This window comes from Hylobates moloch, unplaced genomic scaffold (assembly GCF_009828535.3).
Source record: "Hylobates moloch isolate HMO894 unplaced genomic scaffold, HMol_V3 SCAFFOLD_4, whole genome shotgun sequence".
Lineage (NCBI taxonomy): Eukaryota > Metazoa > Chordata > Mammalia > Primates > Hylobatidae > Hylobates > Hylobates moloch.
The window spans coordinates 25,651,740-25,674,753 of NW_026652279.1; the positions used below are offsets into that span (position 1 = coordinate 25,651,740).

The 23,014-nt window shown below is 46.2% G+C and overlaps 1 protein-coding gene across 2 annotated transcripts in view; it reads left to right on the forward strand.

The window, feature by feature from the left end:
* The window catches only part of LMCD1 (LIM and cysteine rich domains 1), a 66,750-nt gene that overhangs the window by 28,916 nt on the left and 14,820 nt on the right, over window positions 1–23,014 (forward strand). The window contains exons 2-5 of one of the 2 annotated variants that reach the window (XM_032149562.2): window positions 1,860–1,948; window positions 6,330–6,585; window positions 17,644–17,979; window positions 18,946–20,345. In XM_032149562.2, the coding sequence (XP_032005453.1) occupies window positions 1,860–1,948; window positions 6,330–6,585; window positions 17,644–17,979; window positions 18,946–18,966 (702 nt within the window). In that variant the 3' untranslated portion in view covers window positions 18,967–20,345. Of the gene's footprint in view, window positions 1–1,859; window positions 1,949–6,329; window positions 6,586–17,643; window positions 17,980–18,945; window positions 20,346–23,014 lie in introns of those variants that run through there. The other variant, XM_032149561.2, reaches the window with a different exon arrangement.

Genomic DNA, 23,014 nt, shown 5'->3' on the forward strand with positions numbered 1-23,014 from the left:
ATGAATCTAGCATTGAATAGGCCTAAATATAAACCTGCTTCCCTCCACACTCCACATATGTGCAACATGACTCTCACTCCCTGAAGCTGTAAATATGTATTGAACAAAATGACAAAGTGTGTGGGGACATGGTGTACACAGCAGTCACCAAATAGAAGGCATGGAGTGAGGCATTATTGTGAGAAGATGGGGTGCTGAAGAGAAGTATTGTGAAGGACAGCTGTCTCTTTCCATATGTCTGAATTCTACCACTGGCAATGAGGATGGCTTCACAAGTTTCACTGCTGGTATTTTCCCTCTTAAATGCAAAGAGAGTAGACTAGTAGCATCCAAAGGACATGCTCAGATTGCATACCCTACTCAGCATGCCTTTCATACCTTTTTTACCTTGCACATTTTCTTCCTTCTGCTAGGCATCTCCTTTCCCTTTTCTGCCTGTCCATCTTGCACAGCCCAAATCCAAAGTCACCTCCTCTAAGAAGAAGTAGTCTGCTCTAATAAACTCATGTTTCCCATATGAATTTATTAACACATTCCCCTGTGCTTCTAAAATCTGTGGCAAAATAAGAGCAGTTACCATGTCTAGAGCCTAATGTGGTCCTGCACGTTACTATATTATCTCTGTATCCACTTGGCAGGTAAGGAAACTGAGGCTTAGTATGTCCAAGGCCAAGCAGCCAATAAGTTACTGAAACGCTCAATTTGGAATCCAAGTCTCTCAGACTCCAAAATCCGTGCCTTTTTTACCACACAACATGCAGCTTCCTTTACCTCAGACTTGCCCTTACAGGAGCAGGAGATGAATGTGTTTTTCTCTTCATATCCCCCTAGCTAACCGTGAGTTCCACTAGGGCACACCTGAGTCTTATATTGTATTCCTGTGTCTGGTACCTAGTAGATGCTAAATAAATGATATGTTTGTTGGATAAGAAGCTTATCCCTTTACATTACTAGTTGATTGAGCCCTGTTTCAGGTGAAATCATAATAAAGTACATCCCTGAACCAAGTCATCCCCACCCCAACCCCAGTGGAGAGTTGGGTAAGTTTCTCAGCCAGCAGATCCATATTACTAACCCACTTCTTCTTCAATGTTAATGTAATGCAGATCTCCTGGGAATTTTGTTAAAGTACAGATTCTGATTCAAACAGGCTGGAGTCGGGTCTGAGGGTCTGTATTTCTGGCAGGCTCCCAGGTGATGCTTCTGGTTTGAAGATGCTGTTTGGGTTTAAACACCTCAGCAGCAGCAGGGAATGCACTTTTGGTATCTTTGGCTGGTAACAAGTAATAAAACCTGCCTCGTGCATTGTTCCCCTTCCATGGGAGATTTTAAGTGCTCATGTGATTTTTCAATGTTTTAGCAAAATATTTAAGTTATGCTTTGAGCTATAAACATTTGGCAGAATGCACATTTGTTTGTGCCTGTAGCTTTGGTTTAATCATACTCTATCAATAAATCACAAATAAATGAGGGAGAGGAGACACTCACTGAAGATTCCATTCCAGTGACAAGTGAGAGTGGGTAAGGGTGGGGGATGGAATAGATAGATGGTCACTCACAGCAGGGCGTTGCCAACCAGTCTTGCTGTTTTGAAACAGCACTGGAGGCTGGGAAAGAACCCCCGTTGCATTCTTATTGGGAAGAGCCCCACCCTTCCACAGTTGCCTACCCTCTGGCCCCATTCCATGTTCCCGTTTGGTCCTCTCAGTTCCCGGTAAACAGTTCGTGATGGCTTATTGATCTCAAGCCCTTTGAACCCCACACAGACCCTTTGCCAGCATGCCAGGTCTTTTAGAGGTCAAGCATCTCCGGTCCAAGATTTTGGAAGGAAAACACCCTCTTTTCTGTTCCTTTTCCAGATGTCCCTGGGCCAGCTGCAGTCAGCAAGAGGTGTGGCATGTTTGGGATGTAAGGGGACGTGTTCGGGCTTCGAGCCACATTCATGGAGGTAACAGATTTTGTCAGGAGGGTCCCTGTCTGCCTTTGTTACTTGGCTGTCCTCTCGGGGAACCCTGGTTGCTTTCTTCGCTGAGACTGCTTTGGTTGTATGTGTTGTCAGGGAAAGATGGCTGCAGAGGGAAGGCACTCCTGCTTGGTCCAATTCAGAAACGAAAAAAGTCCTTGAGGGAGGGTGGCGGGGGCAGTAAAGATGTGAAGAAGGAGTTTAGCACTTACTAAACCATTTCAAGGTAGAGTCCACCAAGCCCAGCCCAGCAAGAATTGCTCTGGGAAGACCCAGGCAGAGGTTAGCTGGTCCCTTGTGCCTTTGGGATATGCCTCAGGGTTCGGTGGATGGGGTTGATCTCCCCACACTGCACCAACATCGCTGTGGATGGGTTTTGGTCTAGAGCGGCCCCTGGGACAGAAAGAGAGGTCATTCTGTCCATAGTACTTAAAAACCAGGACCTGGTATTCATATCTGCACAGGAGGACCATAAGATCCAGCTGGAGTTGGATTTGCAGAGGTTTTCTTTTTTTCCACTGAGGATTCTGAGGACAAGAATGAGGCTGCCACACTGCAAAGTCCCTGGGCAGCATTCATGTCAGCATTTTTGTGGACAGCACCTCTGGAGTGTGCGGGGAACAGACTGTGAGTCTGTCCCTGCAGCCCTGGGAGAGGAAAGTTAAGTTCTGTGGAGCACATAGCAAAGAAAGAGTTTTTATCATCACTGCTGTAGTGTTGCCTTGAGCACTCAGTCAGGGGACAAAGTTTGGAAGGTGTTTTCGCAGCAATACTGACTTCCATTATGAGATGGGAATTATAAAAATAAATACTTATGAACTGAATGAAATTTTTTTTATTTAAATGTTGAAATAAACCTAAGCAGTAGGTATTAGTATCTCCATTTTGTTGATCAGGACATTGAAGGTAGGCAATGGGGAGACAACTACCAGATGGCAGGATTTGAACTCAGATCTGCATGAATCCCAATCCCATGCTCCTAAACGTTCTGCAGTACACAGGGCTATGAGCTTTCAGAGCAGAATACTGTACCCTGACTCCATTCCCTGACAGTTCCCAACCTCAGAGGAGCTCGCACTGTCTTCTGGTTGCTAGGGACCTTCAAGGTCATCCAACTCAGGCTTCTATCCCCTTCAAAAATTCCTTCTATAATTTAAACACTCCTCGGAGGAGTTCTCCACACTTCTATTTTGACCATTTGAGCTCTTTCTGGCCTGGAAAGAAAGTCAACTTCTTTATCATTTCAACCCCACTGGTCCTGAATCTTCCCTTAGAATCTCAGGACAGCGTTGATTCCTCCTCAGCAATTTGAAGACAGCTAGGAAGTCTCCTTTCATACTTCTTGAGCCAGGGGAAAATGTTATCTAAATGCACCCACCGAGTCAATTCAATCAGTTTTCCCTTCTCTCAAAGACCACAATCCTGTGCTCCCTGCTGTCCAACATCTGAAAATGATCGTTTGGTATATTTTTTCTGGTTTTCCAGTTGTTTAGGAAGAGAGGACAATTCTGGACCCTATTTTTCATGGCTACAAGCGAAGTCTCTTAGCATTGTTTTAATCCCTCCATTTCCTTGTCATCGTACAAATGATTTGAACATCAAGTGAATTTGTCTTTGAGAAATACAGATTGAAGCTTGCAGGTCCTGCGTATCAGGTGTCATCCTTGGTTTGAAGAATCCAAATAGGGACTTAAATTAGACTCAAATTGAAGCAGTAACATCACAGAAGCTTAGGAGGGAAATCCTGTTAAACTTTTTTATGCTCCAGGTTTTAAACTCTCAATTGTTTGAAATACATTTAAATGACCAAAGTGCCAACCAACATGGTTTAATAGGAAAGCCCTTCAACTAATCATCACAGGACAGAATTCAGTCCCAGATTACCAATGACAGATTGCCGAAATGGCCGTTTTAATACCGTTGAGGATATTTTGGGGTGTGCCTGTGTCCTCTACAATCTGGGCACTTGGAAAGAGTGGGGTGGGGTGAGAGGGGTGTGTCCCTCATATATAAAGTCCCAGAAATGTGCCTGGCCACATGAAGAGTGTGAATAAAAGGAGAAATTATGTTGACACCATTTCAAGGAACATCTCAGATCTGTTAACTTTTTTGTTTTGAAATGTTTTGCATTCCCAGCCTCTCTAATTAGCATCCTGAAATTCCACATTAACTGAAAAAGCTATGGGCAGCCTCCTCATCTAGTTCTATTTATGGAAAGTACTGGGGAGGTTAGAAGGTCAGATGGGACACTGAAGAGTCAGGTTCCTCTGTGTCCCTCCATGCCAGGATTTCCTTCACTTTCTGCCTCTTCCTTCTCCTTCCACTTCCAGCCCTGCTGCTCTCACTCCCCACTTGTCAACCACTGATACTGCCTAGTGCCTGTCTTCTTAAAGAAGCAGGCTCCTCATGCCTGGCTCCAAAAAGGGATAAGCAAGAGAATATTATTGATTGTGAATAAAATGCAAAACAAAACAACCCATTTTTATTTTTATTTATTTAATTTTTTTTTGAGAAGGAAAACCTTCTCATTTATTCCCTGCAGCACCCTTAGGGTCATATTCTCCTTTTTGCTACTGGAACACATCCTTGAGATTGTCAATTTTAACATTTCTCAAATTGCAGCCCACTAAATGTGAACTTGTACTGCAAGCTTCTCCAGTAGCATTCAAAATGTCATGCTGCACATCACTGTATCAAAGTCAAAGGAGTAGCTTTGCACTAAAGAGAGGTGTTTAACCTCCCTTAGCCCACTGTTTTCCAAACTCATGACCACTAAGCACCAAGCCTTTTTCTATGTAACACATACTAATCTCCTGGAGAACTGGCCCAGGCCAGTAGAACTACCCCCAGATTATAGGCAACTCTCTTCTGCCCTGAATGTATTCTACTTTATATAATTTCCATCTGATTTTCTCTCCCTCTCCCATCCCAACTGTAAGCTCCTTAAAGGTCACAACAAGGCCTTCTTCTCTTCATATTCAGTAAGGGGTTCCCAACCTCTCAGCACAATTGACATTTTGGGCCTCACAATTCTTTGTTGTTGGAGCTATTCTGTGGAATGTAGAATGTTTAGCAGCATCCCTGGCCTCTACCCACCAGACACCAATAGCACTCCTCTACCCCACTGGAACAATCGAAGATGTCTCCAGACATTGCTAATTCTGTCCGTCAGGACAGAATTGACCTTAGTTGAGAACCACTAATGCAGACCATCAAGGCTTGCCCCCACTAGCCCCACAATCAACATTTGTGATATTCAATCAGGCATATTTACCTCCTGAGTATAGGAGGGAAAAGGAGGGTACCCTCAGCCTTGCCGATCATTCAGCTGCAGTGACCTCTCTTGCTGGGCCTCCCTCATCCCTGCAGTTGGCCTTGACATTGCTCACTTTACTTAACAATCTCTCAAGTTGCATACAGAACAGCATCTGAGACCCAGCACAGGCTGCCCATGGTGACAGGCCGGAAAGGGAGGGGAGCGATTTTCCTCTCACGCCATGGAACTCTCTTGATTTCTAAATCTTAACAGCATGACACCAAGTAGCCACAGATTTTTGTTTTTAATTGTCAAAGAGAAGCATGAGGCTTTTTAGTAAATCTGAACCCTCCCCAGGATGTGTTTCCTTCTTCTGACAAAGCCTTCCCAACAAACATCCATCTCCGCAGCCAGAGGGGTTTTCTGAGCCCTCTCCCTGCTGGGTCCTGTTCACAAATTTCTTGAAGAAAATATTCACTGCATTCTAATGGCAGTATTTATGCTAAAGAGTTTAAAAGTTGCTGAAGCTCCGAGGCTATGATCTTGGAAAACAATTTTAATAATTCTTTAGAGCAGGAGTTTGCAAACTTTTTTTGTAAAGGGCCAGAAATTAAGTACATATTTTAGGCTTTGTGAGCCAGATACTCTCTGTTGTAACTACTAACTCTGCTATTGTTGCCCCATATCAACCACATACAATATGTTAATGAATGGTCATGGCTGTGTTCCAATAAAACTTTATTTACAAGAGCAGATTGTGGGCCAAGTTTAGGCTATGGGCCACACAGACTCCAGCCCAGCTTTAGAGCATCTCTGATGAACAAATCAGCCTTTGCCGTGGCAACCACCAGGAGGAAAACATGCCACTCTTTTTACCAGCACAAGTTATATCCTACATTCCTCACTGATAGATTAATACAAACACTGTCATTTCCCAAATGCAGTTCCCAATTCCAAAGGCCTTTTTGTCTCAGGTTACCATTTGTCTGCTGCTAACCTTTCCAACTTAAAGTTTTAGCTTGCTTTCAAAAGGGTAGATGCTGCTAGCAGGAGAATCTGCCTCTTTTTCCTGGAGGTTAATCTCACTCGTCCCCATCCACCCACCCCCAGGAAAATATGCAAGTCTTGCAAATGCAGCCAAGAGGACCACTGCCTAACCTCCGACCTAGAAGATGATCGGAAAATTGGCCGCTTGCTGATGGACTCCAAGTATTCCACCCTCACTGCTCGGGTGAAAGGCGGGGACGGCATCCGGATTTACAAGAGGAACCGGATGATCATGACCAACCCTATTGCCACTGGGAAAGATCCCACTTTTGACACCATCACCTACGAGTGGGCTCCCCCTGGAGTCACCCAGAAACTGGTAAGAGAGCTTCCCCAACCAAGCAGTTGTTTTCCTATCCTCATAAATACTAGCCATGTCAAGTGTTTCTGAACTTCAAACATGGGGTGGCAAGAGATCAAGGTCACAAAAATGACAGGAGTGGCTGTGGTTTTAGCCCTGCCCTTGTGTCATGTGATGTTGAAAAATGAAGACTATCTGGGCCTCAGTTTTCCTTATCCATGAAATGGGTAGAGGTGTTCATATGGACCCCAAGAGGCCTTGCAGCTCTAGTACAGGGGCATTGATTTTTCCATTTGGGCTCCTCACTTCTGAACAGGAGATAGTTTATCACTCAGAATTCTGAGTGCTTATCTCCATCTGCAAGAGATTCATTTTCCCTCGAAATAGCCTGGGATATGCCCTTTGCAAACCTGTAGGAGAGCAGAGAAACAGTTCTCTCTTCTGCCTAAGTGCTGAAACCTATTGGTCTTAGAAGGGAGAACCAAACTGGTTTTATACAACCTTGAAAAAAAGCAACTAGAGAAATCTCAAGTAAATTATCAGAGAAACCCTGAGGAGGCTGGAAAGAACACAAGTCCAGAGAGAGCAAGTGACTCACACAAGGTTACACCCTAGCTGCTCACTGGAATCCCCGGGACCTGCAGAAGGTCTCCATACCCAGGTCTCATCCCAGATCATTGAGCCAGAAGCTCCAGACTACAGAATCCAAATCATCAGATGTGACCATTTTAAATGACTCCCCATGCAACCACCTTCAAGATCCAATGCACCAGATCGGGGCTCCTATAATCTCAACATGTGTAGACGTCACCTGGGGAGCTCATCAAAATGCATCCAGCAAGTTTAGGGCCATCCTAAGATACCGCATGCCTGACATACTCCCAGGTGATGTTGATGCTACTGGTCCCCAGAACCTCACACGTGGAGTAACAAGAGGCTGGATGATTTCTGTAAGTTAATACAATTTGTAGAAGGTTCAACAATTTTAAAAATGCAAGCATGGCATTTAATTGAATAGTTGCTAGAAGAAAGGAGTGCCTTGGGAGCCCTTCATGGCCCTATCCTTCAGGCTCCTCCATGGCTCCCATCACTGTGCTCTCACTCCCAGCGTCTTAACACCTTATGACACTCCGACTTCCTCCTTCCAGTGCTAGAACACACCAAGCTCCTGCCCTCCTTGGGGACTTTGCATGTCCTGCTCCTTTTCTGAAAGGTTCTTTCCTTGCTCTTCCCAAATAGTCCTTCTCCAGATATTCAATTTACAATAGATGTCACCTGCCATCCTATCACATTTTTTCTTTCTTTTGGTTTCTTTAACAACTTTTATTGCAAGCAGATTATCTTTTTTCTGTGCCTAGATATGAGGGCAGACACCCTGCCTGTCCTGTAAACTGTAACATCCCTGCACCCAGGACGGTGCAGGGTGCAGGGTAGGTGTGATGAGTCTTAGTGCAATGTCACCTTTTAGGCCAGAGATGCTCTGTGGACTGGAGCTGTTCCACACAGTCTTTGTGACCTGGACCCAATGAAAAAAGTAGAGAAATTGAGAATGTATGTTGGGAAAATGTTACAGCAATTTGACATGCAACTGTGTGATGGGATGAGAACTCATATCATTGAACAGAATTCCACTGTGGTAAGACTCACACTGAAATCTCATGGGGCATGCACTACATTCTAATCACATGAGAGAGACCACAAATCACTCTGCAATAAGTAAAAAAACAAACAAACCTTGATCCTTCGCCAAAGAGAATTTGAGAGGCACAGTTCTAAGCTGTTGCCTTAAGGGGGGAAAATCCCTTCCAGATAAAGTGAAGAGAGACTAAGATTTTTTCTTCATCTGTACTTTTTGATAAACAAAAGCATATTTTAAAAGAACGCTTCAGCATCCATGAACTCGATCACCCTGTAAGGCAGAGTTGTTTTACATGTAAGGAAAAACAGAATGGTTAATTGGCCTTCCAAAGTTTTTAATGCTAGACAGGGGCTGGTCCCGGGCCACAAAGTGTGGCCACAGAACAACAGCAGAGCCAGGACATGCCTGGTAGTTCAGAGCTCAGGTCTCCCTCCAGTCCCAGGTCTGGGTAAGCTATCAAGCAGGTCTCCAGGATGTCAGTGGAAACTAAAGCAAGCAGCTCATGAAAGAGCTGGCTGCGTCAGGGACCAGCTGGTGAAAACCCCAAACACGTTGACCCCCGACTAATCAGGGGAAGGCATCGTCAGGCAGTGATTAATGCTGGCTCATAAAACCACATGGCTATAAAGAACCCCTCTGTCTGCTCTGCATCTGGGCGTCCAGGGCAAGTCCCATTTCTGAGATTGGGCAACTCCCCCTTCCCACTCACCTTCCCAACATTTTTATTATTATTATTATACTTTAAGTTCTAGGGTACATGTGCACAACGTGCAGGTTTGTTACATATGAATGCATGTGCCATGTTGGTGTGCTGCACCCATTAACTCATCATTTACATTAGGTATATCTCCTAATGCTATCCCTCCCCCAACCCCCCACCCCACCACAGGCCCCGGTGTGTGACGTTCCCCATCCTATGTCCAAGTGCTCTCATTGTTCAATGTAGCCGTAAAAAAGGATGAGTTCATATCCTTTGTAGGGACATGGATGAAGCTGGAAACTATCATTCTGAGCAAACTATCGCAAGGACAGAAAACCAAACACCGCATGTTCTCACTCATAGGTGGGAATTGACCAACTTTTTTTTAATTACTGAATGATCAAGACTGATTATATTTTGGGAATGGGACCGAATTTTGCTATCTCTCATCCTTTGCAACCAGAATGAAAGCCTGAGCAATTCTTAAGCCTTCAAATGCTGACAACAATAAGCCTAATTGTGGATATTTGTTAAGTATTTACTGTGTACTAGCCACTATACTAGGAGCTGTCCATGCACAATCTCATCTAATTTTCCAGCACTGTTAGAAGTATACTATCATTACCCTCATCTACAAAGAAGGAAACTGAGGCTCAGAGAGATGATGCAGCGATGCAGCTAGCCAAATGTCCCACAGCCGATTTAAGTGACAGAGCCAGGTCTTGAACTCAGGCCACCCTGACTCCAAAGTTTGGGCTCTTCCCTACCAATCCAGGCCAGACCAGGCGAACTGGCAGGTGGGAGGGGAGGCAGGAAGGAGCAGATACCCTGGGTTAGCATTTTCAGGGAAGGCTATCATGAGCAGGAAGCAGCTTGAATGTGGCTTTGAAAGCTAGCCAGGATTTGGGGGAAGGAAAAAGGGAGAAGACAAAGGAAACCAGCATCCACTGAGCATTTGTATATGTATCTCATGAGCATCTCACCACTCCCTATGTGCTGAGTATGTTACAGGCTCATTTTACAGAGGAGCAGACAGAGGCCCGTGAGGAGCCAATGCAGGGGTGGCACTTACTCATACCTCACCCTCTGCTTCCAGACCCATGGCAGGCATTGCTTATCAGTCAGAGTACTGTTTCCCATTGACTGCTTATCGGCCCTCAGGATCCTTCTTCACACAGCACTCTAGGTCACCACTATGGACTGGGGTTGACTTGTCAGATAAAGCCCATTTACTGTTCTTGGCTGCCGGCAGAAGAATCAGGAAGAGAAGAATCAGAACAGGGTCTCCGGATTCCAGAGCCCATGTGTGTTTCACTGCCTAATCCAGGGTACAGGAGTGCCTTCCCTTCCACTTGCTTTGCATTTTTAGTTTCTTTCCTGATACAGACAGATTCTTGGAACCTCTCCACCCAAGATGTCCCAACCAGGTTGCAGAGCACCACGTAAATCAGAAAGGTCCTCAGGGGGCCAGGTGCAGTGGCTCACGCCTGTAATCCTAGCACTTTGGGAAGCCGAGGCAGGTGGATCACCTGAGGTCAGCAGTTTGAGACCAGTCTGACCAACATGGTGAAACCCCTCTCTACTAAAAATACAAAAATTAGCTGGGTGTGGTAGCGGGCGCCTGTAATCCCAGCTACTTGGGAGGCTGAGGCTGGATAATCGCTTGAACCCAGGAGGCGGAGGTTGCAGTGAGCCGAGATTGTGCCACTGCACTCCAGCCTGGGCAACAAGAGCGAAACTCCATCTCAGAAAAAAGAAAAATCAAGAAAGGTCCTCAGGAAAAACATAAAACCTAAACCAACCTTTCCAACTGGTCTGAGAAAACGCCTCTTGCTAAAGGTTATGGCAACATGATTTAGCTCCTATGACGTAGTCAGGTATCAGAGAGATACCTGGGAGATTCTGTTTCAGAGTCAGAGCAGTGCCAGGTGGTTGACTCCGGCCCAAACCTCTGTCCCTGTCCTCCCCTTCCCAAGTCCATGCCAGTCAGTAGTGGTTGCTTGGAGGGCTATGTTAAGAGGGATTCTGAGGGCTTGATTAGCAACGTTTGTGAATAGGGAGCAGTGGTGGAAGTCTCAGACCAGCCAGGCAAGGCCAGGCATCACAAAATACACACCAGTGGCAGCTGGATGCAGTGGCATTGACAATGCAAAGACAGAGAGGCTGGAGCTTTTTTTTTTTTTTTTGAGACTGAGTCTTCCTCTGTCGCAGTGGCAGGATCTGATCTCACTACAACCTCCGCCTCCTGGGTTCAAGCGATTCTCATGCCTCAGCTTCCCAAGTATCTGGGACTATAGGCACACACCACCATGCCCAGCTAATTTTTTCGTTGTTGTTTTTAAGTAGAGATGGGGTTTTACCATGTTGGCCAGGCTGGTCTCAAACTCCTGACCTCAAGCAATCTGCCCGCCTCGGCCTCCCAAAGTGCTTGGATTACAGGCATGAGCCACCATGCCCAGCCCCAGCTGGAGCTTTGAGCTGCAAAAGGATCACTGAGTCCTTGAGAAGGGAAACTCCCTTTCTCCAAGGCTCCAGCCTGGAAGCACATTAGCCCTGCAGCCACAGACACCCAAAGCCAGTGCAGAGCCGTGAAAGGACACCGTGAACGCAGGGATCAACTAACATCTGGCTGGCGAAGCCGCTGCCCCAGGATCCCTAGCACACCATTTATTGTAAAGCTCAGAAGAAAAGGGTGCAGGCCCTGGAAAGTCAGAGAAACAGACACATCCAGGGAATGGGGAATCCTGTTACCACCTGATACTTACTTACACAGCCTGCTCACTCTGAAATAATGACAAAAAGAAATGCCTCCAGAGATGGGGGAACATTTTTCCTCTTGGAAAATCGTCCATCTTCTAGAGAGGCAGCAGAGAAGGGCTTTAGACCCATGCTGCTGGGTTCAAAGCTGTCTCTATCACATACAAGCTTTGTGACCTCGGGGAGGTTACTTAACTTCTCTGCCTCTGTTTTCCAAAAGGTAACATTAGTACCTTCCTCCTAGGGTTGTTGTGAGAATTAAATGGGTTAACGTGTGTGAAGCACTTGGAAGAGTGCCTGGAGCCTAGCAAGCCCTCCCTAAGAGTTGGCTGTTCCTATCATCCCTTCAACCGCTGAACCTGGGGAAGTCAGCAGTCTTCCCAGGAGGGGCAATTACTCTCCCATGAGCCGAATCAGCCTGGACGGGGCTGCTTTGGCACTTGATGTTAGTAAGATGCTAGTCAGGCCTGATCCCCACTCTAGCAGAGTGAGATAAGCTCTTGTTTCCACTTCTCCAAAATCCTTCTTTAGATTCTGGAAGCAGGGGCAGGCCCTGGGCAAGAAATAGGAAAGGGACAGTGTGAGCAAATTTGCCACCCAAGGCTACACCCTAACGCATCTCTGCAGGGCTCTGTGCCTGCCCCCGCCTGTTGGCCGTCCAGCTGCCACTTCTCACTGCCTCTGTTGGTCACATCCTCTTTCCCCACTCACTGCCCCCAGAGAAGCCCCAACCCTGGGATGTCCTGTGTCAGAGCCACCCAGGAGAAACTGTTAAACTGCTGATAGATATAGATAGATAGATAGATAGATAGATAGATAGATAGATAGATAGATAGATAGATAGATAGATAGATAGATAGATAGATAGATAGATAGATAGATAATAGATAGATAGATAGATAGATGATAGATAGATAGATTTTGAGACATGTTGCCCAGGCTAGACTGCAGTGGTGTGATCATAGCTCACTATAACCTTAAGCTCCTGAGCTCAAGCGATCCTCCCACCTCAGCCACTGAAGTAGCCAGGTCTACAGGCATGTGCCACCACACCTGGCTGATTTTTTAGTATTTTGTAGAGATGAGGTCTCTCTATGTTTCCCAGGCTGGCCTCAAGCAATCCTCCTGGGTCAGCCTTGGAAGTGGTGAGATTACAGGCATGTGCCACCACTCCTGGCTTAAAGTGCTCATTTCTAGGGCCCTCCAGACCTCCTAAATCAGAACCTAAGGATAGACCCAGAAAACTTTTCACAAGGCCTCCCGGGGATTCTTATGCACCCTAAAGTTTGAGATTCTTCAGACCTACCTGACTGACATATTTGTGCTAAAAGCCATCTGTAATTTCATACTGATCAAGAAGAAAACTACCAGATACCCCAGTCTCCTAAGACGGGGTCAGGATGAAGCCCTTCCCAAATATTTCTGCAGCTGTGTGATGCGCAGGGGCTTCTGCTCATCCACGTGGTTGGTGGACTGTCTTGGCCTCTTTGACGGGAATCCACCGTCTCCTTCCCCTTTCCTGAGCTGTAAACTCGGGTTAGTGATATTGCTCTTCTCTCTCTCTTGGTTGTGGTGACCAGTGAGCGAGATTGCCAGGGACTTCTCGTGATGGTCAGAACCCTAGGGATTACATAGTCTACCCTGAACTTTGTAGATGAGGAAACTGAGGCCCAGGAGATACTTTCTCGGTCTGACACAGAGAGCAGCAGGGGGACTGGACCTAAAACCCTGACTTCCTGACACTCCACCACCCAGGTCGTCTCTTGTGTCTGAGAAAGCACCTTGAAAAGCATTCAGAAGTGTGCAGACATATCTGGGATTAGCTGGGTATGCTGTGAGCTTACAGTGCCAGAAGGTGTCTCAGATAGGTGTCCTCTGGGATCTAGGGCAGAGTGACCAATGGGGCATCTGCAGCCACCCCTCAATTTGAGTCCCACAGGAGCTCAGGTCACCTGCCTTTCCCCTTTCTGTGCTGTTTCCCAGAATTTATTTACTGTGAATCCCAGCAGGTACCAAGCCCTAGACTTGTACTCCCCCACCCCACAACAACCCTAGCTTCCTCACCACTGCTCCCTAAAATCAGACAGCAGCAGCGTCTGTACAATATGCATTTCAGCATGAATTTCCGTGTTCACTCCCACAATTCCCAAATGAGTCCAGCCCCAAGTGATAAGCTATGGGCCAGATGGGTTCTAGGAGGATGAACCTAGCAGCAGCCACCTCGGTGATGGGAATCAGGAGACTGGGTGCTAAGGTTCAGAGTCAGGGTCAGGCACAGAAATGGAAAATGGTTGTCCAGGATGAACAATTTGCCTCTCACAGTTTCTCAGGCTGTGGCCCTGACCTGTATCTTCCCCTAATCTCCCCGTCCCTGGGACTCACCCATGCGTAAGAATTATGTTCAATAAAAACAAATATATAAATGAGGCCAAATTGGACAGTTACTTGTGAACACATTAATATTCAGACAGTTACCAGTCATATTGATGGGGAAATGTTATTGACCTGAGACCTTGTCGATTCTACTATTAGAAGTTGCCTTTGCATATTTTTTAATTAATAAACCATGAAATACCTTATGTCCATAATGATTTAATTATACTTTTCTAAGAAAAAGTGATTTTAGACAAGGTCGACTTTTTTTTTTTTAATTAGAAATGTTGCCCAGGCGGTAAATGAAGTAAAAATATTCAGTTTTGAGAGAAACAAAATTCATGTTGCAAAGCCAGCAAATCTAAAATGAACATCTACTTAAATTACACCATTCTGATCAAGAATGTGAATCTCTGACTATAACTTGGAGCAGACCAAGAGCTCATTTAGGCCTCTCTCAGGTGTTAGCAAAATTCGTATTTCTTCCTTGAGAATCGTTACATTTTGCAAAAGCCTGAAGCAGCTAGGAATCATCCACTGGCCTTTCCTCAGATTTCTGTCCAGTGCTTGAGAATCCCAGTTGTTTATCTCACTAATTTTTTTGTTTGCTAGTATTTTATTGAAACAGTAGTGCAAGTAAAGTCCAGGAGCCAACGTCTTGCATCAGAGTTACCAGGATTCTTGTTAAAAATGCAGATTCCTGTACCCCACACCTCACCTACTGGATGGAGATCTTGATTGGGGCTTGGTGCCCAGAAACCTGCATGTTAGTAGTTTTTCGCAGGGTTATTGTACACTGTGTCCATTGAGGGACACTACTTTGACATATGTAGCTGGTGAGTCTAACTGTAATCAGAGATTTGAAAAGAGAAAAGCCACAGATAGAAAAGCAAAGAGTGTCAGGTGCAGTGGCTCACACCTGTAATCCCAGCATTTTGGGAGGCCGAGGTGGGTGGAGGTTAGAAGTTCAAGACCGACCTGCCAACATGGCGAAACCCCGTCTCTAGTAAAAGTACAAAATTTAGCCAAGTGTAATGGCTCACGCCTATAATCCCAGCCACTCAGGATTCTCCTGCTGAGAATCAGAAGAATCGCTTGAAGCCAAGAGGCAGAGATTGCAGTGAGCTAAGATCAGGCCATTGCACTCCAGCCTGGGCGACAGAGCAAGACTCTGTCTCAAAAAAACAAAACAAAACAAAAAAAAAAAAAAAAAGGAAAGAGAAAGTCAGTAGCACGTAGATCAGGAGTGTCCAATCTTTGGCTTCTCTGGAAGAAGAATTGTCTTGGGCCACACATAAAATACACTATCACTAACGATAGCTGATGAGCTTAAAAAAATCACAGAAAAATGTCATAATGTTTTAAGAAAGTTTACGAATTTTTTACAAATTTCTGTTGGGCCACATTCAAAGCCGTCCTGGGCCATATGTGGCCCATGGGCTGTGGTTGGACCAGCTTGGTAGGTGCTGTGGTTCTGTTAAGTAATCCTGTAGCGACTCTAGGGTTTACGATCCTCATTTTTACAGCTGAAGAACCTGTGCAGAGAGATGACATGACATGGCCACAGTCACACCGCTGGCATGCCTACAACCAGGATTTCCATTCGGGACAAGCTGATTCCAGAGCCTTTGCTCTTGCTACTACAGTAGAAGGGACATGGCCTGCCCTCAGGGATTGAACTGTCCCGCTAGAGGGTCAGCTCAAATACACTAGGAATGGTTAAGGACTAGGAAGAGACCAAAGCATACAGTGCTGCTTGTAAGAACAGGAAAGACGAGAGAGGGCAGGGGCAGGGGGAGGTGTAAGTCCATGAGTGAAGGTAGAAATCAAGCCCATCAATTGTGGGGCCAGTGAGAAGAGAGCACCGAGTGGGACACAGGTTTTGTGAGGGCAGCCAGCTGGCATAACTTTTGACCTTATACTGTAAGAGTTTTATCAACTGGCTACGATCTAGCAAATGATACTAAAGAAGAGGTTTAAAAGCAGCAACTTTTCTTTGGGGATAGAGGCAAACTAGTAAATGTAATTATTACCAGTAACTGAAAGTCAGAGAACAAAGCAAAATGAGCTTTATTCAAATTCTGATGGAAAACCTAGCCCATGAGTAAATGTAAACTCCTTTCTCTCTCCACTGCCATCCAAAATTGAAAACTACAGTGTTCCTTGGAGAATAAGCGATAAAATAAGGATTATTATTAGCAAGTAGAGAGCTAGCTACTTAACGAACAGATAGAGCACAAATTAGCAGATGCAAACAAGTGTCTCTTTCTCACACGCAAGATTGTTCCCTGTCCCACACTATGACGTGGGCTGGCCCAATCACAGGAGAAACAGAACTCACTGACCAAGGACTCATGTTAAATGGTACACACGCACAGAAAATAGCATTTAAATACATTAAGTACAACCCTGTTTGTTATTTGTTCCAGGCAGAAAGAAGACTGGGTGCCCTTATTTAATAAATATGCATAGGAAATAGTCTGGAAGGATAAACACAAAGTTGTTGGCAAGCTGTTACCATGAGCCAATAAGGTGTAAGGTTTTAAAATCCTTTTTAAAACAAAGGACAGTCATACACCACTTAATGCTGGGGTTTTGTTCTGAGAAATGTGTCCTCAGGTGATGTTGTATTTGTGTGAATGTCAAAGAATGCACTTACACGGCCAGGCGCTGTGGCTCACGCCTATAATCCCAGCACCTTGGGAGGCCGAGGCGGGCAGATCACTAGGTCAGGAGATCGAGACCATCCTGGCTAGCACGGTGAAACCCCGTCTCTACTAAAAATACAAAAAATTAGCTGGGCGCGGTGGTGGGCACCTGTAGTCCCAGCTACTCGGGAGGCTGAGGCAGAAGAATGGCGTGAACCCGGGAGGTGGAGCTTGCAGTGAGCCGAGATCATGCCACTGTACTCTAGCCCAGGTGACAGAGCAAGACTCCATCTCAAAAACAAAAAAGAATGCACTTACACAAACCTAGATGGTGTAGCCTACTACACATCTAGGCTACACAGTATAGCCTATTGCTCCTAGGCCACAAATTATACAGCATGTGACTGTACTGAATACCATAGGCAATTGTAACACAATGGTCAGTCAATATTTGTATATATAAATATATCTAAACCTAGAAAAGGTACAGTAAAAAAAGAGTATGATAATCTTATGGGACCACTGTGGTATATGTGGCCCATCGTGGACTGAAATGCCGTCATGTAGCACATGATCATACAGTATGCATATGGCAAAGTGCATGCATCTGATGTGTACGGCTTGACGAGCTTTGACACAGATACACTTCCATGGCCCTATCACCAAGATTGAGACATAGAACACTCCCTACATACACAAGGTAGCTAAGGGATGCATGTTTTTCCTTTACTAAAGTTTTTTCTCTTATGTGTGTTTTATTTGTCACAATGGACAGTATTGCTTTTGTATTTTTCTAAAATTACAAAAGTAATCTAACTGCCTTAAGAAAATAAAAACTTTCAGTTGCTGAGAATGCTGGAAGAGAACGCATTTTTAGTTTTAGGTAGCTCTGTCATAGTTTCTTTGACTGATGAAGCCCCGTCCACATCATGTTGTCTCTTCCTCCTCCTCCTCCCTAGGGACTGCAGTACATGGAGCTCATCCCCAAGGAGAAGCAACCAGTGACAGGCACAGAGGGCGCCTTTTACCGCCGCCGCCAGCTCATGCACCAGCTCCCCATCTATGACCAGGATCCCTCGCGCTGCCGTGGACTTTTGGAGAACGAGTTGAAACTGATGGAAGAATTTGTCAAGCAATATAAGAGCGAGGCCCTCGGCGTGGGAGAAGTGGCCCTCCCGGGGCAGGGTGGCTTGCCCAAGGAGGAGGGGAAGCAACAGGAAAAGCCAGAGGGGGCAGAGACCACTGCCACTACCACCAACGGCAGCCTCAGTGACCCGTCCAAAGAAGTGGAATACGTAAGTTTCTCCCATGCTTCCAGCCAGGCTGAAACCATGCAGGCCCGGGGCTGGACAGTCAGGGCCCCATCACGGGGCTTTGTTCCCTCATTCGTGCATTTATTCATGAATTTGTGCATTCCGCAGATATTGATTGCTCATTTACTCTGTGCCAGGCACTGTCCCATGGAAAATGACACAATACCACTGCCCTTGAAAGGCTCATAGTCCAGTGGAGGTCACAGGCAAAACCGAAACAGTTTAGAGAACGGACATCTAAGCCTGCTTGGTGGTGAGGGTAAGCCTCAAGAAGCTGGTGAGGTACAAGCTGGTCTATGAAGAATGTCTAGGGGTCATCCAAGCCTTCAGGCTTTGAGGGGAGGATGTGTACCCCCTTAAAGAGGTGAGCATTTGCAAAAAGAGCCAGGAGTTCAAGAAAGCACAGTGCATTTAGAAGATTAAAAGAAGTCTCATGTGATTGAAAGTGTGGCATGCTTGGGGAGCTGGGGACATGAGGCTGGGGAGGGCAGCAGAGGCTGGATTCCTGGAGGGTTCGTTCCATCCATCCATTCATCAGTCAAATACTGATTAGCTTGTATTCGTTTCTATACCCCAGGAAATCAAACGAGCAGAGGACACTGTCCCCAAACTGCAGAATGCCATGAACTTAGGACTTCATTCCAAAGGTCATGGACAGGCTTTTGGTCAGAGGTACATGGTCCACACTGTGCTTGCAAAAGTTTCCTCTAGCAGTGTCTTAGTCCATTTTCTGTTACTTATAGCAGAATACCTGAAACTGGGTAATTTATAAAGAAAAGGAATGTATTTCATACATCTGTGGAGGCTGAGAAGTCCAAGGCCAAGGGACTGCATCTGGTGAGGGCCTTCTTCCTGGTGAGCACTCTCTGCAGAGACCTGAGGTGGCTCAGGGCATCACGTGGCAAGGGGGCTGGGTGTGCTAACTCAGGTCTCTCTTGCTCTTCTTAGAAGCCAGTCCCACTCGTGTGATAACCCATTAATCTATTAAGCCATGAGTGGATTAATCCATTCCGGAGGGCCTGAGCCCTCACGACCCAATCATCTCTTAAAGGCCCCACCTCTCAATACTGCCATGCAGAGGATTATGTTTCAACCTGAGTTTTTGGAGGGGATGTTCAACCCATAGGAAGTGGCAGTATGGAAGACGTGCTGTTGAGGAGTGAGCCACTGGGGGCCATTTTGAGAAAACAGAAAGGAGAAGCCAGCGTTGGGGAGATGAAAGCCTCATGGCTTGGTTTGTCTTAAACTGCCCCACAGAAGGCGAAAGGAATGCTTGAGGCTGGACCATGTGGGTCTAGTGTGCACTGCGTTTCTGGTCCCCAGCCCCTGTTTTACTTTTGCTCCCCCTGCCCCATCAACCAAGTGTCCTCATTTGTTTCTATGGCAATTAACTTTTGGAGATAGAAGTCCCAGCATATGAGATCCCCAAGCACATTATCTACCTTGCTGAACAGTCTGGCAGTCACCCGTGAGCCAGGCGACCCAGGGAAATGCCAGCCCAAACGAAGCTGCTGCCACATCCAGAGAGGGCCAGACTCTTTCTCCCTTGGAGTCACTCAAGCTAATCATCCAAAACTTGCATCCTCCATCTCCAAGCCCCATCTTATTAGCACCATCTGGGATTGCCATCCAAGGAACTGTTTTATCTGAGAACTCTTAATACCAAAGAACAAGATTTATTTCCTCTACTACAGATTTGGCAGTGACGCATAAAAGGCCCATTTCTCAGGAAGAGTACATGTCCTAGGGATATAAAAAAGAAAAAAATATTAGATCTAGTTACCATGGTCTATAAACTGGTCTTTCCCGCCCCACCCTGATCCTGGCTTCTGTCCACCCTCAAATAGCTGTTTGTTCATAAACCCTAAATACTAGATAATTCCAAGTTGGAAGGAGACCTCTAAGTCACTGCAGCATTTCCAAATCACCATTCCCAAGAGACACGTGGATCTGACATCGTATTTTATTCTTGACTGAGCCTCGCACATTTGTTCAGTGTGGAACAAAGGCAAAGGCAGCCCGAGAACCCGGGTCCTTGCCTACAGTCAGCTTTAGGAAATGATTGTGAACTTGGGAAGCATTTAAATAGCAATACTAGACAGTAAATGGAAAAGGCCAAAGTTAGAAAATAAGTAGGGATTCCAAAGGAAGCCTTTATTGGTTGGGCTGGGCTGGGCTAGCTGTGGAAGACAGACTTCTATGTCCCTGCCCCAACCACAATTTTAATTTAATTATTATGTAATTAGTGAATTGACGTCTGTCACCGTCTGTAGATGCTGAGATCTTGTTCATCTCTTTATTTGCATTGATATACATAGCTGTTGCTCAATAAATATGTGACCCATGAATGAAAGTTTGAACTTAAGCCTTAAAAAATGGGATCTATTTGGATGGCCAATTTGCCTAGGGGGACGGCGTGATTCCAATTCCACATTTATTAAGCCCCTGCTCTGTGCCAAACACTATGCTCACACTGTCAGGGTCTGTCTTTAATTCTCATAGTTGTCTGGTAGGGTGAATTTTACCAAACCCATTTTACAGGTGAGATTCAAAGATAATAGGTAACTTTTCTAAGATCCCATGGTTTCTATAGGGCAGAACCTGGATCCAATACCCTTTCTGTGATAAGATGCTAAGTTGTAAAACCCTGCTTGTTATTTGTTCCAGGCAGGAAGAAGACCGTGTGCCCTTATTTAACTCCCTTTTTACCTCCTTGAAGCAGGGGAGTGAATCCTGATAAGGGTAGCTAGATAGGCTGACAGGCCACAGACAGTGTGTTCCCAGCAACCCCACCATTAGGAGTGGGTGTGTGCTGCACTCCTGACCCGTCTGCCTTGCCTCACCAGCATTCACATCAAGTGGACGTGTGTGCTGGCCACGCTGTATGCTTGCGCCCTCTCCTTTCTCATAAAAGGGCAGCATAGAACAATTTCCAGAGCCAAGCATCGGGCAGGAAGCCTGACTTCTGCTCCCCTGGTAAAGGGCAATGATTTTTGCAAGAAGTGGTCCAGGCATTCAACTTGAAAATAAAGGTGTGGGGAAGAAATTGTAGGACTCAGCCTAACACCCCAAAACCGAACAGAGATTTATGGGAGAAAAACGAAGGGCAAAAAGAGAGACGTGAACATACGGGGAACTGTATCCGTAACACCTGCCTGTTTATCATCTTAATCGTGTTCATTGTGTTTGTCATTAGTGTCGGCAAGTCCCGGGGCATTGCCTGAACCAAGGACAGGACTAAGCAAGTATCTGATTTAAAGCTTACAACTGCCCCAAGATGTGAAGTGGCTGTGCCTCCCCAGGCTGCTGTGCCTCAGAACTGGGATTCAAATGAACATCTGCCTAAAATCAAGTCTATGCTCTTTCCCATTTCCCAAAGCTTATTCCTAGGAGACCTACCAGATATTTTGGACCATAGAAGGATCATGTGGCTGGCTCAGGAGACATTAGAGTGAACATGAAACTACATGAGTTTCTTTACAGCAGGAGTGAAAGAAACTACATGGGTTTCTTTACAGCAGAACTTCTCAGAGCCTTTGGTTGGCCAATGCTGTGGTCCTTAAAGTAAAATCATCTGGAAGGCTTGTTAAACTCCAGAAGGCTGGGTCCCACTTCCAGAGCTTATTAGTAGGTGCGGGGTGGAGCCTTAGCACGTGCATTGCTAACAAGTCCTCGGATGATGCCGGTCTGGGGCTACACTTTGAGGACCGCTGCTAACAGTGTTAAAAAGTGCCTTAGATGTGAGCTCAGCAGAAATGATATCACCAATTTGGCCTAGAGTGAGAGTCTAGATGGTAGCATGGGCATTTTCCAGATGCATTTGGCCTCCTGGCTCTATGTATGTATGTATGTATGTATGTATGTATGTATGTATGTATGTATTTTGAGATGGAGTCTCGCTCTGTCGCCCAGGCTGGAGTGCAGTGGTGCGGTCTCGGCTCACTGCAAGCTCCGCCTCCCGGGTTCACTCCATTCTCCTGCCTCAGCCTCCCAAGTAGCTGGGACTACTGGCACCTGCCACCATGCCCGGCTAATTTTTTGTATTTTTAGTAGAGACGGGGTTTCACCATGTTAGCCAGGATGGTCTCGATCTCCTGACCTCATGATCCACCCGCCTCGGCCTCCCAAAGTTATGTATGTATTTATTTATGTAGGATGGGCGGTGGATTACCCTAAGCGAGCCCACCTTTGAGAATACTGCATAAGCCTCCCTGTTCCTGGAGAGTTCTGGAAGCACAGGTGTAGAATCTACCACACTATGCTCTGTACCCTACCTTGACGGCCCCCATCCCTGATGACACTAAGTCTCTGCAATCTGAGGCCAGGGCCCCACTTTCCCCTACACCCACCCTCCCCACACACCAGCTGTGAGCTCCCTCGGCTCCCTCCCACTTTGTCCACCTGCTGGCGGACGTCCTTCCTCTGAGTCCTTGGGAGGGGGCCTATTGGAGCGATGGCAGGGTCAGCCTGCCAAGTCCTCCCACCCAGCCCCCCCACCCAACCATCCTCATTGAAAAATAATGTCCACACCAGAGGAGTGTTATTGCCAAAATGCCTGTATGGAGTTCCTACTAAGGGGCCATGTTCTGAGTGAGCCCAGATAACAGTGGTGGCCAGGACGCAATGCCCTCTGAGCCCAGCCCACCTGCATGGCCGGGGCTGTCAGTTACACGGATCTGACCGCAGTGAGCAGATTCTGACCCTACCCCCAGCTTCCCAACCCCAGGCCAGCAGATGGGCCCTACTGACACGACGGGGCCACCTAAAATTAGCCTTAGCACATCGGTCCACTTCGGAAATGAACCAAAAGCTGTGGCTGTCCATGCCTACCTCAGGGCAGTCCTCTGAAAGTGTTATTATTACACTGAGGTCAGGAGAGGCAGGATATCATGGGAGGTTCCTCTGGCCACCAAGTTGTCATGGGGCAATACCAAGCCTGAAAAATCCCAGTCCCAGATGCTACCGCACCCGCTGTCACCCCTGAAGAAGCGAGCCCTTTTCAGTCAGTGAAGCCAAT